Genomic DNA, 13,583 nt, shown 5'->3' with positions numbered 1-13,583 from the left:
ATGCATGGATTCCGATATCTAATGTACTTTCAATATCATTAGTTTTTTAAAAACTGACATTAAAGTGTGTATTATATATCGGTTTAGTTATATTTTTCGATATTGTAAACTCAGCAAAAGCTATGTTTGGTAAGTTGTTACATCACTTTTTTTATTAAAGCGATATTTAATATTGTTAACACATCAGAGTTTTAAATAAAACCGATATATCTATATAGATTAGATATCTGTTTGTCCGTTGTTTCAGATATTATAAGTCTTTTAAATATCATGTTTGAGCTACCATGTGATATAAAAATTATATTAGATATCGCTATTATTTTGTTTTTCGATGTATATGCCTGTATAAATATCATGTTTGAGCTACCATGTGATATAAAAATTATATTAGATATCGCTATTTTTTTGTTTTTCGATGTATATGGTTGTATAAATATCAGCTTTAAGACATTAGATATCAGTGTTGAACGGATATTGTAAATGTTTTTTAATTAAAAAAAACAAAATTAAAATGGATTGTTAGATATCAGTTTTTCCTGTCAAATATTTGATATCAAAATTCGAACATGCAGCATCCAATTTGTGCAATTTAAATGCTTCCATCAATTTCATCCAACATTCTCATACAATATTTCCAACATCCAATTTCAACCATATTCAAGTTAACAAAAATAAATTACAAATCCCTCAACAAGTAGGGATAACCCTAGCTAGCTAATCCATTTTTAACCCCCTAAGAAACTTCAAAAATCGATCTGCACAAAATATAAGGCATGGCTAGTTCTAAATTATGCACACTAGTTAGCTAGCTAGCTAGTTCTAAATTCTGCCTTTTCCTCTACAAAAGATTGGAATGGCAGCACTAATACCATATCCACAAAATGTACGTCAAAACAGTATACCAACATGCATGTCTAAAAATAATGCTCGGTGACATAGTCTCCCCACTCAACTCGGACTTCATCAATTTGGGCTTGGGTGTAACCAGACCGCTTGTTCTTCGCCTTAGACCACTGAAAACATTAAAGACAAGTGCATGATCAGCCACCAAAAGATATGCAATTATATATTCAAATGATAAAAGTTATGGTCTTGCTGCAATCCCAAAACCTATACATGGCAGAGTGCAAATAATATATATAAGGCTAGCTGCATGCTATCAGAGCCACCTAGACATGCAATTGTTCAAATAAAGAAGCTAGGCAGCTGATAGCAATCCCAAAATCCAAAAGGAAGAGTTGCATGTGATAGCCCCCAGCAACAAGCTTAAGTACATGTGATGGTCCAGCAAGCTTTAAAGTTCAATTTACCAGATTTACAACAACCAAAACCATATCCTAGTTTCCTATCAATCCAAAACCAGTTTCAACTTTAAAGATTGAGAAAGCCATATCCAAGTTTCCTATAAATTAAGCTGCATATCCATGAAATTAAAAAAGTCAATTGCATGCAGTTGGAAATTCTAAAGACAAGGGGCAGTTCCAAGTTCAACATGCAAAGTTGCAAACATTCATGCAAAGGACAAATATATGCAGGGCAGTTCAAGCCAATCATACAGCATATCCAAAGGCAGTACATGCCTATATATATAACTTCAAAATCTCCAAAATAACAGATTGATGACATAACCAAAACAAAAATGCAATCAAAATTACATCGGATAATAATTTATATATACTGAAATAGTCAAAAGAATTCTAACCATGGTCTCAAAGGCAAGGTTTGTGTCCTCAATGATCTCTTTCATGTACCTCATCACATAATATGCACATTCAACACCACCTGGTTGTTTAGGACACTACATACAAGCAAAAGACAGCACACATAGAGTTATATATAACAATGGCATCCTTAGTCCAAATCAGAATGACATAAGTCGCTTAAAAAACTCAAGTATAGTACATAGATCGATGCTTACAGCGAGATTCTTCCATTGTGGTGTTTTTCTGCCTTGCCTTCCCGTAACGCCATTGAATATTTTAATGGCACTTGATCACCACAATTTAAATTCAAGTTATGCTCCATTATCAAAGAACTATGCATATTGGTAAATTTATGAGGGAACAGAAACTTACGTATTCACCACTTCCACCCATTCTTGGTTACGAGTCAGTTTTGGAAGAGGATCCATGATGTGAACCACGTCTTTTTCCTCGCTAATGATAGTCAAAATCCAATGGTTGCTACCAAATAGAACGATTATTACCATGGCATGTATGGGAAGCATATATACAAATAGCATTACAAATGACTGACATTCAGGTTCACCAAATAAATACCCTTACCTAGAATTGAACGGCACTAAAAAGACACGGTCACATTTTCCTTGCTGGAACCTGTCTGCTAGGTACTTTGATCTATTCTCTGAATTTCCAATTCCCACAGAGACACGTGCTGGGTCCACAAAACCAACCATTTCAGCCATGTTGGATTCGATAAGCCTATCGTACAGGTACCTAACAATTTTCAAGCATCCATTTGTATCACAACAGTTTATGAGGAAAAAAAACAATGTAGATGAATCAAAGAGTACACTGACCTCATGTACACAACTATGCAGGTTGCTGAAAGTTCCTCCATCCTCAATACTGCAGCTATATCCTCGTACAAGATATAAAGTTTTCGGACAGCTCCAAAGACTTGTTCCTCTATGTCAACTGTGATGGCCTTTCCACTAGAGACCATCTTTTGTAATGCTAAGCGATACAGCAACTTGCATTTGTTCGGGACATTCTTTTCAAGTGAATCCTTCTTGAATAGCTCCTTCGCCATGTTAGGAACATGCTTCATCTGTTTCTAGGGTATCAAATACAAACAACCAGGTTAGTTTCAAGCATGTAGCCTGAAGCAATACCATAGGTGAGGCAACATTTACCTTTTCCTTCATGCAAATAACAAGTTCTTGGGGCCACGCCACGTGACTGCCAACAGCCTGCCCAACTGTGATTAATTCGTCTCGCACAGGAATTGGCAGCAAAGCATCTTCCTTGTCAGCAATGTCAATGCCAACCCGCATGTTTCCCTCACCCAAAGGAACACCATGCACTGTGTCCGATTCCATATCAATTACTGTACCGTATGCAACAATGTTGCTGACATCTCCCACAGCCAATTTGCACGATTTCCCCTACATAAATATAAAAAATCATGGGGATTAAACCTCCACTAGTATGGACATGTTGATTTATTTGTCTTAGATCTAATAATATGAAAAAGGGCACCAAAGATTCATAAGTTACCTTCATTGTTGCCAAATTCAGCTCTTCAATATCAACTACATCGACATCTTCCTTTTCGACCTTTGCCTCGTACAAACAGCTGGCTTTATCGGAAACATTCCCTGTACCGGGAACCGGCATTGGTGTAGATGGTTCTGCAGCCTTGTTCTTTGCCTCCTCCAATTTCGCAATTCTCTCATAAAGCTCCTTACATTCCTTTTGCAACATAGCCACCATCTCAGTCTTTGTCATCACATCCTTTGGCTGTCTTGGAATGTTGAAGTACACCGAAAGAGGGACGTTCCCCCCCACAGCCCTTACCCTACCTCCATGCTCCGGAGTCTCTAAAGCCATGCTTAGAACATCATTAGAGCCTTCGACAGTCAACTCTCCAGCTTTCTTTTTTTCCAACAACTCATCCTGCCAAAACAACAAGATATATCAAGTATCAATTAAGCATATCTAAAAACAATTTATTATATATCAAATTAATCCAAACGACACTCATTCACTTGCTTACTATGACTTTGGCCACCTGATCCACCTCTTCATTCATGTGGCCAGTAGAGTCCTCCCTAGCTTTCTTCCATAGGACAGATCGGTCTAGCTCAGATTCTTCCATATTCTTTTTCCTCTATTCAGCATAAAATCACATGGTTAGTCCAACCGAATTCCCAATTGTTTAGACACAATTCAAATAGCCTTTACCAATTCTTCCTGCAAGCCAATGTATCCTTTCCTTGACAACCTATGAGGATACTTCCGTTTTGCAGTTCTCTGACTTTGAGCTTCGTGTAGTGCCTACAATGTCAACACGTACCTTTTGATCATCCCCTAAATGGAAGCTATTAAACACATATGTACCAGAAATGTCAAAAGAAAACTAGCATATCTACCAGAAACTTGTCTGTTAATCGGCTAGCAACAAAAGCAGTCCAATGCTCTTGCTCAATGAAGTCATACTCCTTTGGTCGGGTCTTTAAAGCTTCTGGATCGTCTTTGAATGGCAAAATGTACTTGGTGGTTAATGCAGTCTTGAAAGATCTCCATTTGGTGCCAGCAGAGGACAGCACCCACTTCTTGCTTTCTGGTGGTAGATCAAATGCAGCCTACAATGAAAAAAATACAAAAACCCTTAGTATGCACTCTATAGGTTTCTGCTTAATCACATATGTATAAATAACAGCTGCATGCTTGTAATTATCGTTATAAATAACACCTTTTCCCTTTTATAACCAAGAAGAGTAGATATATTTTATCTATCATGGAGCTGATTTCTTCCCCTTCTACGGAAAACTTGGAATGAACCATTTAGCTATCCATCAATTTCATTAGTTTATATAGTAAGATTTTCTTAAAAAAATGTCCAATTGAAATAAAATTTTGATATTAAAATGGATATGTAATTAAGTGTGGAACGAATGTGCACATGTGTTCATAATCAAAATTATCAAAATAAGCCATTTTTACAATAATTCCTATACAGTGAAATGTGATTAGCAAGTGAAGAAAGATTAAATACAGATATAACAGCTCTTAATTACCTGTACATCATCCCAAATTTTATTTTTTTCGTCCTCTGTCACAGCCGGCCAGTTATCATACGTAATCGGCACTGATTGCCTTGCCACAACTCCTATGTAAGAAGCCAAATTCGGACGCGCGTCTCCTACTGGCACTCCATATGGATTGTACTCCACTTTCAGCTTCCGACCTAAAGCTTTCCTAACAATGATTCCATGCATCATTGTAACACCGCGAGAGGATCTGCTGGTGCCTTCATCCGTAACGGTTGCCTTTGAAGTCGAACACTCCTTGGTGGAGGCATTCTTGGCCTTCAATACTGCAGCTTTCTTGGCCTTCAATACTGCAGCTTTATTGGCCCTCAATAGTGCAGCTTTCTTGGCCTTTGACTTTGGTGTGGATACCTTTGACTTTGGTGTGGATACCTTCGTCTTCCCCTTGGGTGTCGAGGCTGCCTTGGCCTTGGATTTCTTTCCTTTTGGTGTTGCCATAACAAACTCCTAGACCTGAAAATTACAACAAAGGGTACAATCAAATTCATTAGCACACAGAAATACATTAGCACCTAAGCTGGGTTACACAATGATCATAACAAGTAAAACAATTCATAATACAAATTTTAAAATACTGAATTTAATAACAAGTTAACACAGTTAATAACAAGTTAAAAATAGGGTTACCCATTGAAATTCATGTCAAAATAGGGTTACACAGTGTTACAAAGTGATCAGAGCAAGTAATACAGGTAAATTCAAATTAATTAGCACACTGAAATTCAAGTTTGCAATTCATAATCACAAATAAAGTTTACAACCCTCACAGCTAATTAACTATCCCCCTTGCATCCTGCCAGCTGGCTTTTTGAGTGATCAATCCATACACCCTCACAATTATCCCTCTTGTAAGTGTTAGCATCCTCCCCCATGATATCATCGAAATCCTCAGCGGGTGGTAATCCAAGGCTAAAAGATTGATGGTCAACAATGGTGTCCCCCAACTCATCCTCTTGAGCACAATCAATAAAGTCTCTATTTGGGGCTGCAAGCACTACTGACCATCTAGAGTCCATGGGGTCTTCTACATAAAATACTTGCTTCACGTGGGCAGCCAAAGCAAACACATCTCCCTTATGACCTATCCTATTAAGGTCAACCAAAAGGAACCCTAGCTCATCTTTTCTAATGCCCTTGTTGTTCTCTACCCATTGACATTTAAACAAAGGCACCTTGAAGTCGTTATAATCCAGCTCCCATATTTCTTGGATTACACCATAGAAAGTCATATCTGTGTAGACCGGATTTTTATCTTTCGCACTTGCCACTTGCATTGTCTTTGCCACCAAGCTCACCCCACTGTTTTGGACAGCGCGTATAGAATCACGTGCCTTTGTGTGATAATGGCAGCTCCCAATCTGGTAGCCCTCATACTGCAGCACACTCATAGGTGGACCAAGAGCTAGCCGCCTCAATGAGGTGGTTATGTGACTGGCTCCATGATTTATTAACTCTACCACCTATATGAACAGATTTAAGGGGTCATTATTACTCAAAAACGGAAACACAAGACCAAATATGTCTATCAAAAAGTGCTGTTAAAGGTAACAAAGTGATACCTTATCACGCAACCAATTGCTAAATCTGTGGTTGTGCTCTTCTAGCAGCCACTTTTCACTTTTCTTTTTACTTGAATAAATAGTATTCAAGTAGGCCTTGTGCAATCTATAAATAGATTACAATAATTACAACATGTTAATAAATTGGTATAAAAAACTGCTAAGTGTTTAAATAACAGAATCAGCGAATCTTACTCGGCATAAGGATCACATTCAGAAGAATTCTCCAAAACACACCGGTGAGCTTGTTCCCATTCTTCACGGGGTACTGAAACTACCCTACAACCTGATAGAGGTCTACTAGTGTTTGGGTCACCCATGCGCGAAGAGGGAATACCAATTGCATTTAGCCCGGATAAATACTCTGAGCAAAAATCCATGGCTTCCTCACCAACATAAGATTCAGCAATGCAGCCTTCCGGACGATGACGGTTTCGGACATAACCTTTTAACACTTTCATGCCTCTTTCAAATGGATACATCCATCTATACCAAACCGGTCCACACAATCGAACCTCTCTAGTAAGGTGCACAGTTAAATGGACCATTATATCAAAAAACGAAGGAGGGAAAACCTTCTCCAGCAAACACAAGGTGATAACAAGATCGGATTGAATTTTATCCAACTTGGACACATCAACCACTTTGGTGCAGAGGGCATTAAAGAAGAAACACAACCTAGTAATAGCATATCTCACATTCTCGGGCAAAACCGAACGTATGGCAATTGGTAGCAATTGTTGCATCAAAGTGTGGCAATCGTGAGACTTAAGACCAAAAAGTTTAAGCTCTTCCATGGACACGAGGTTCTGTACATTTGAAGAGTAACCTTCCGGGACCTTGATACCCAAAAAACACTTGCACATAGCTCGTTTCTCATCCCGAGACAGCGTATATGGAGCTGCAGGCAGAAATGTCCTTTTCTTCCCAATTTCTGGTGCCAAGTCTAATCTGACCCCCATTTCCACAAGATCTAAACGGGCAGCCACCCCATCTTTTGTCTTCCCTGGAATGTTTAGTAAAGTCCCAATGATACTGTCGCACACGTTTTTCTCAATGTGCATTACATCGAGGGCATGCCTTATATAAAGAGTCTTCCAATACTCCAAGTCAAAGAAGATTGATCTCTTCTTCCAACATGGAGCATGGCTTTCACCACCTAAGCTGCTTTTTTTCTGTTTCTTCCCAAAGATACAATTGATTTCTGATACTTTTTCTAAGATGTCCTCTCCACTTAGAGGTGTAGGAGCCTCACGATCGTCCTGCTGGTTATTAAAAGCTTTCATTTGTTTTCGATATGGGTGGTCGCGTGATAAGAATCTTCTGTGGCCCTGAAAACTGATTTTTTTACCATGCTTCAGCCTAATAGAATCTGTGTTTTCTCCACATATCGGACATGCCTTATACCCTTTCACTGAGGCCCCAGACAAGTTACCATACGCTGGAAAATCATTGATCGTCCATAGAAGTACGGCCTTCAAAGTGAATGTGTTTTTTCTGAAACCATCGTACACTCCATCAATTCCATTCCACAATGCTCTCAAATCTTCAACCAATGGTTCTAGATACACATCTATGTCATTTCCTGGCTGCTTAGGACCAGAAATCAACAAACTTAACATCATAAACTTCCTCTTCATGCACAACCACGGAGGAAGGTTGTAAGTCACTAAGATCACGGGCCAACAACTATATCGGCTACGGTTACTATGTGGATTTATCCCATCAGCCGAAAGGGCAAGCCTTAGATTTCTAGGCTCCAAAGCAAAATCTGGCCACTTATGGTCAACCAACTTCCAAGCTGGAGAATCAGCTGGATGACGCATCATGCCGTCAGTCACCCTCTGATCGGCATGCCAAGTTAGGTTCTTTGAAGTTTCACAAGATTTAAACATTCGTTTAAACCTTATAATAGGTGGAAAGTACCACAACACTTTGGCTGGCACCCCTTTCTTCTCAACCACTTCCTTGGTTACCTTCCACCTAGAGAGGTCGCACTTGGGGCACCTTGTTTCATCTTCGTACTCCTTTCTATATAAGATACAATCATTCGGGCAAGCATGTATCTTCACATACTCCATTCCTAAAGCAGTCAATGTCTTCTTCGCCTCGTACGTAGACAAGGGTAGCACATTACCATCTGGCAGCATATCTCCAAATGCGACCAAAAAATCAGAGAAGCAACTATCAGAAATCCCATGCTTTGCCTTCAAGTTGAACAATCTGACCAATGCAGATAGCTTGCTGTACTTATCACAATCAGCATATAAGGGTCTCTCTCCTTCCTCAATGAAACTCCTAAACTTATCTGGATCATGATCGAAATTATCAAATGCTACTTCGCACATATCTACTGTTTCGGACCCAAGAAAACCGTTGTATCTTTCCTCATCTCTAGTTTCACCATGCCATATCCACGTCGTATACCGTTGATCAAATCCATGAAAATACAAATGCTCCCTTACTACTGCAACAGTATACTTACTCAAGTTGACACATCTCTCGCAAGGACAATGAATGTACTTACGATTGCCATTATTGGCTAATCCAAAACTCAAAAAATTGGCAACTCCCACATCATATTCCTTACTCCTTCTATCAGCTTGAATCCATGTTTTATCCATGGATATAACTGATATCAACTTCACATAAAGAGATAGCAAATTAATTCAATATAAAAGGTTCAAGATGCAAAATCACAACCCACTAAGAAACAACCAGGTTATAAGCGTATTTTCCCTAACATGCAATCAAGAAAATTCACGATTTACAAATTTTAAAGCATTCATAACACACAAACATGCTATTCCTCACATGAAAACATGCAAACTAGCAAATTTTTAAGGTCCTAACACACAAACAGACCATACCATAACCCTATTTTTTTTAACCTGGAAACTAGGAATCAGCTATAGATCGTTAGCTGATCACCAAATATTCATATATAGAAGTTTGAAGAAAACCCATGTAAGACCACTTAGATTCCAGATAATCTTTGTTTAATTGACTGTTGTATATTTTCTTGCTGCAGGCTTTGTATTTAATTTATTATGACTGCTATATACCACATTGTACAGAGATTTATATGTTAAATTTCCATATGTTTTGCTTGTTTTAGATCGACCATGCTATATATATGTAGTATGTACCATATACTGGCCTCTATACATAATCTTAGATTAATTTTTGGGAACTTAATTGGATGCATATATGAATTATGAATGAAGCAATATATATTGGTTTCATACTTCTTTCATCTTCGAAACTGCAGTGACTTTTGCAAAATAAAGAATCAAATTTTCATTTTATTTCATCTAGCTAGTAGATATATATTGTTGGGTTTTCTTGGAAATTGCATATTTGCACCCAAACAAAAATATGGGTTTCATAAAGCTAGCTGAATATTACCATTGGAAATTGAACAAAATTCGAACAGCTAGCAGGTGCACAGAATACAAGATGATCATGATATTGCTAGATGTATTGAAGTGATCATTTGAATGAGTAGTTACTTAATTTTAGTCACTATGTGATCAGATCATAGAAGCTAGCTAGGCATTAAGTGAGGGACAGTGACCAGTACTTGATAATAAGGTACATATATAATTAAACTGGGCTATATAGCTGGTCGATCAGCTAATTGAGTGCATGCTAGCTGCTTGTGCTTTTTAGACCCCAAATTTGAATGCAGAGTGTAAATACCCATTTACTTCATACAACCACCACCATGCAATCAATCTATCCTAGCTTGTACACAAGGCAAGGGAATATATATATGTTGACTACTGTTAGCTACCAAGGGTCAGGACCACATGAACCACAATACATCTCCATAATTCAACCGCATGAAATAATATTGCAGCTAGCTATGTCAAGTTGTACCTTATTTTGAATCTGATATATGCATGTTTTAATTTTTTTTGAACCTGGGAGGGGTAATGAATTAAATTATAATTTATTAATTATTATGTGTCAAGGGTATAACCATGAAAGCAGAGATCTTGCTGATACTGTAGTACTCTATCTGTGGAATTACTTGCAAAGAAAATGAAATGAGCTACTAGAGAAACACAATACACAAGCTCGTTATCACAATACAGCTATATAGCTAGAGAAAAGGCAAATCTTATATAGCTCGTTATCACAATACACTCGCTGCAGCTCGCTCAGGCTCACAAGCTCCCAAGTCGAAAGCAATTGTACACCTACCAAAGCTCCTGTGGTGCTGAAACCAAAAGCCAGAATTAGCACAAATAAAAACCCAAACTTCCTAAGTTAATTCACAGAATCAATCATGCCAAGAAAACCACAGAATAAGCCCCTAATTAAAAGAAGCAAATGAAGCATTAAGCCCACAAAAAATTAACGCTAATTTGAAGAAACAAATGCACCAGATCCCTAATTTCATGAAGCATACGAACCTAGCTAAGAAATCCATAATTTGAAGAAAAACCTAAACAATAGAAAAGCCCAATTTTGAAACCCTAATTTCAGTAAAGAGAGAATAGGACAGAGAGAAAGAGAGAACCCAGGATGAGATAGAGAGAAGATCGAGGACAGAGAGAAAGAGAGAACCTAGGACGATGACTAATCTTACCTTTTGGCTGCAACCCAGGACGATGAGTGTGGCAGAGAAAGCTCTTGAGGGCGGACGATATGGCTAAGGTCAACTACGCGACGATGACAAGGCCGGACTGTGAGAACGGCGACGCCACGATGAGGGCGTGGGTGAGAGAGAGAGAGAGAGAGAGAGCTCGGGGTGAGAGGAGTGTGAGAGGAGTGTTGAGCTATAGTGTTTCTGTGTTATTGTGTTTGAGAGGGCGGGAGTAGTGTCGGGTCTAACTTAAGTCAAAACACTTAAGTTGGAACCAAAATTTTTATATTTGAATTTGAGCTGAAACAATTAATATCAGTTTATAGTTTAGATATCGGTTATTGTAGAATTTTAATTTTTACCCAAAAATTTAGATATCGAACCTGAAAACTTGGCGATATATAAATGTATTTAGACATCATTTTTAAAAAACTAAAAATCCAACTGATATAAAAAACTTTGACAATATCAATTTGTGTAAAACCGATATATTTTTAGTGATGTCTAATGGGGTACTTCCTAGTAGTGTAATTCGAAAGGCATACAATTCAAAATCCTACCCTACTAGATTCCCTAAATACATATTTCAAAGGCCTACGGCCTAGCTACCTCTTTCCTTATTACAATCCTGTGGTTTCAAGTTTTCTTTGTAAGCACTTGAATTTCTTTGCCCCTCACTGATCTCAGCTTTTCCTTCAAAAACATGGATTCCCTTCTGCTTCAGCCTTTGGTTTCTTTCCTTTTAATCATCACTTCCTTTATTTCAATCAATGTTGAGTTATCTCTGTGCTGATGATCCACAGTATGCAAACTGCAGCCAAGTTAAAAACTGTGGGGACATGACAAACATCTCGTACCCTTTTTGGGGAGTAAATCGACCCAATTATTGTGGAGAACCTGGGTTGGAGGTCCAATGCCAAGGCCTTATGCCAGTGATCACAACCATGAATACCAACCTCACGATTCTTAAAATGAACTCTGGTAGTCCTCGGACTGTTAAAGTTGCTACACATGGTTATTGGGATAACAAATGTCCCCCAAATTTTACTTATAACACCCCCCTCCGCCTCAACTTCTCTCGGTTTAATTATCCCACTTCTGGGGTTAGGAACGCCACCTTTTACTACGGCTGCAATCTCTCTATTACTGCAGCCGCAAATATTTATCATGGGGTCTATTGCTTGAGCAACACAACCCCCAATGTTACTTTTAGCTTGTACACCTTTAATACCTCAGATGATTACATACCTCCTGATGTGGCCTGTACAAATGAGGTCGTTGTTCCAGTTTCTGAAACGGCCGCTCTGGCTCTAGAGAACGGCCCCATGCAACCACATTGACCCAAGAAAAGTAAATGCATTGACTATGCACTTTTCTTGGGATAATTCAACCACAACCACAACATCAAGTATGCATGTTTGTCCCTTATTCGCTTGTCATATTATCTTCTCGTATAACTTAATTATTATTTATAAATTAGGAATTTAAATTTCAAGCCATTTAGTTAAATCTTAGCTACCTAGATCTTATAGATGGTTACTGATTTGAATAAGATTTGTTATTTGCATTGACTGGCACTCCTATAAAGAAAAGAAAGTCTTCTATTCCAAAAAACAATATAAAGTCGACCTTGACCTGAAGTCCACCCAATCTGTCGTGGTGGTCCATGAGAATTGGTGAACACGATTTTCAGCTTTATCTCGGCCTTTTCCAATTTTGAGTAATTTCAAATCTCTTTTGTGAAAATGCGTCCCAATCCTTTCCAAAAGACCCCTTTACCCAAAGAAAAGTTGAATAACCATCCATATTTTATATATTTGATTTGTTTTTTTATTTGCATTGACTGGCGAACAATACTTGGGTCACCCCTTGGAGGTACCTCAAGGTCACCTCACCTCCCCAAATTATGATTTCGGCAATGTCCGCGCATAAACGGAACCGTTTAATTTTTAAATAACATATTAAAGATCATCTCTGCAAAAAATCAAATCAATCGAAAATCGTTTGGTTATATAACTGTTGTCAATTAAATAGAAAAAATCAATGGTTTGGTAAAAAAATCACTCTTTAATTGAAAATCATCTATTTTTTCTATTTAATTGACAACAGTTATATAACCAAACGATTTCCGATTGATTTGATTTTTTGCAGAGATGATCTTTAATATATTATCTAAAAAGTGAACGGTTCCGATTATGCGCCGACATTGCCGAAATCATGATTTGAGGGGGGTGGGGTGACCTTGAGGTACCCCCAAGGGGTGACCCTAGAATTGTTCTTGACTAGCACTCCAATAAAGAAAAGAGAAAGTCTTCTATTCCCAAAAAAAAAAATAATAATAATAAAATAAAATAAAAGAAGAAAAAAGTCGACATTGACTTTAAGTCCACCCAATCTATCACGGTGGTTCATGAGATATTGGTGAACATGATTTTCAGCTTTATCTCTGCCTTGAAGTCCATGAGAAATTGGTGAACATTAACTTGAAGTCCACCCATATGGTAATTTCAAATCTCTCTAGATTTGTGAAAATGCGTCCCTATCCTTTCCAAAAGACCCCTTTACCCCTCATTATCACAATTACCATATGATTATTTCATTTTCCGAAATATTGTTGCTGGTGATAAGCAATACC

The 13,583-nt window shown here is 38.0% G+C and overlaps 1 protein-coding gene across 1 annotated transcript; it reads right to left on the bottom strand.

Annotated features, from left to right (window-relative positions):
• Positions 1–1,617: 1,617 nt before the first annotated feature.
• LOC147286539 (uncharacterized) lies at positions 1,618–8,978 on the bottom strand. Its single transcript, XM_086240784.1, has 14 exons — positions 6,550–8,978; positions 6,355–6,460; positions 5,623–6,255; positions 4,763–5,242; positions 4,115–4,327; positions 3,927–4,019; positions 3,739–3,852; positions 3,240–3,638; positions 2,876–3,127; positions 2,540–2,796; positions 2,286–2,456; positions 2,076–2,183; positions 1,919–1,988; positions 1,618–1,798 (listed from the first exon to the last, which is right to left on the bottom strand). Exons 1-14 carry the CDS (start codon positions 8,976–8,978, stop codon positions 1,652–1,654), a joined length of 5,472 nt encoding a protein of 1,823 aa, XP_086096910.1. The 3' UTR covers positions 1,618–1,651.
• Positions 8,979–13,583: the final 4,605 nt, after the last annotated feature.

This window comes from Dryas octopetala, chromosome 4 (assembly GCF_963921425.1).
Source record: "Dryas octopetala chromosome 4, drDryOcto1.1, whole genome shotgun sequence".
Taxonomy (NCBI): Eukaryota; Viridiplantae; Streptophyta; class Magnoliopsida; order Rosales; family Rosaceae; genus Dryas; species Dryas octopetala.
This window is presented reverse-complemented; position numbering and strand designations above follow the sequence as displayed.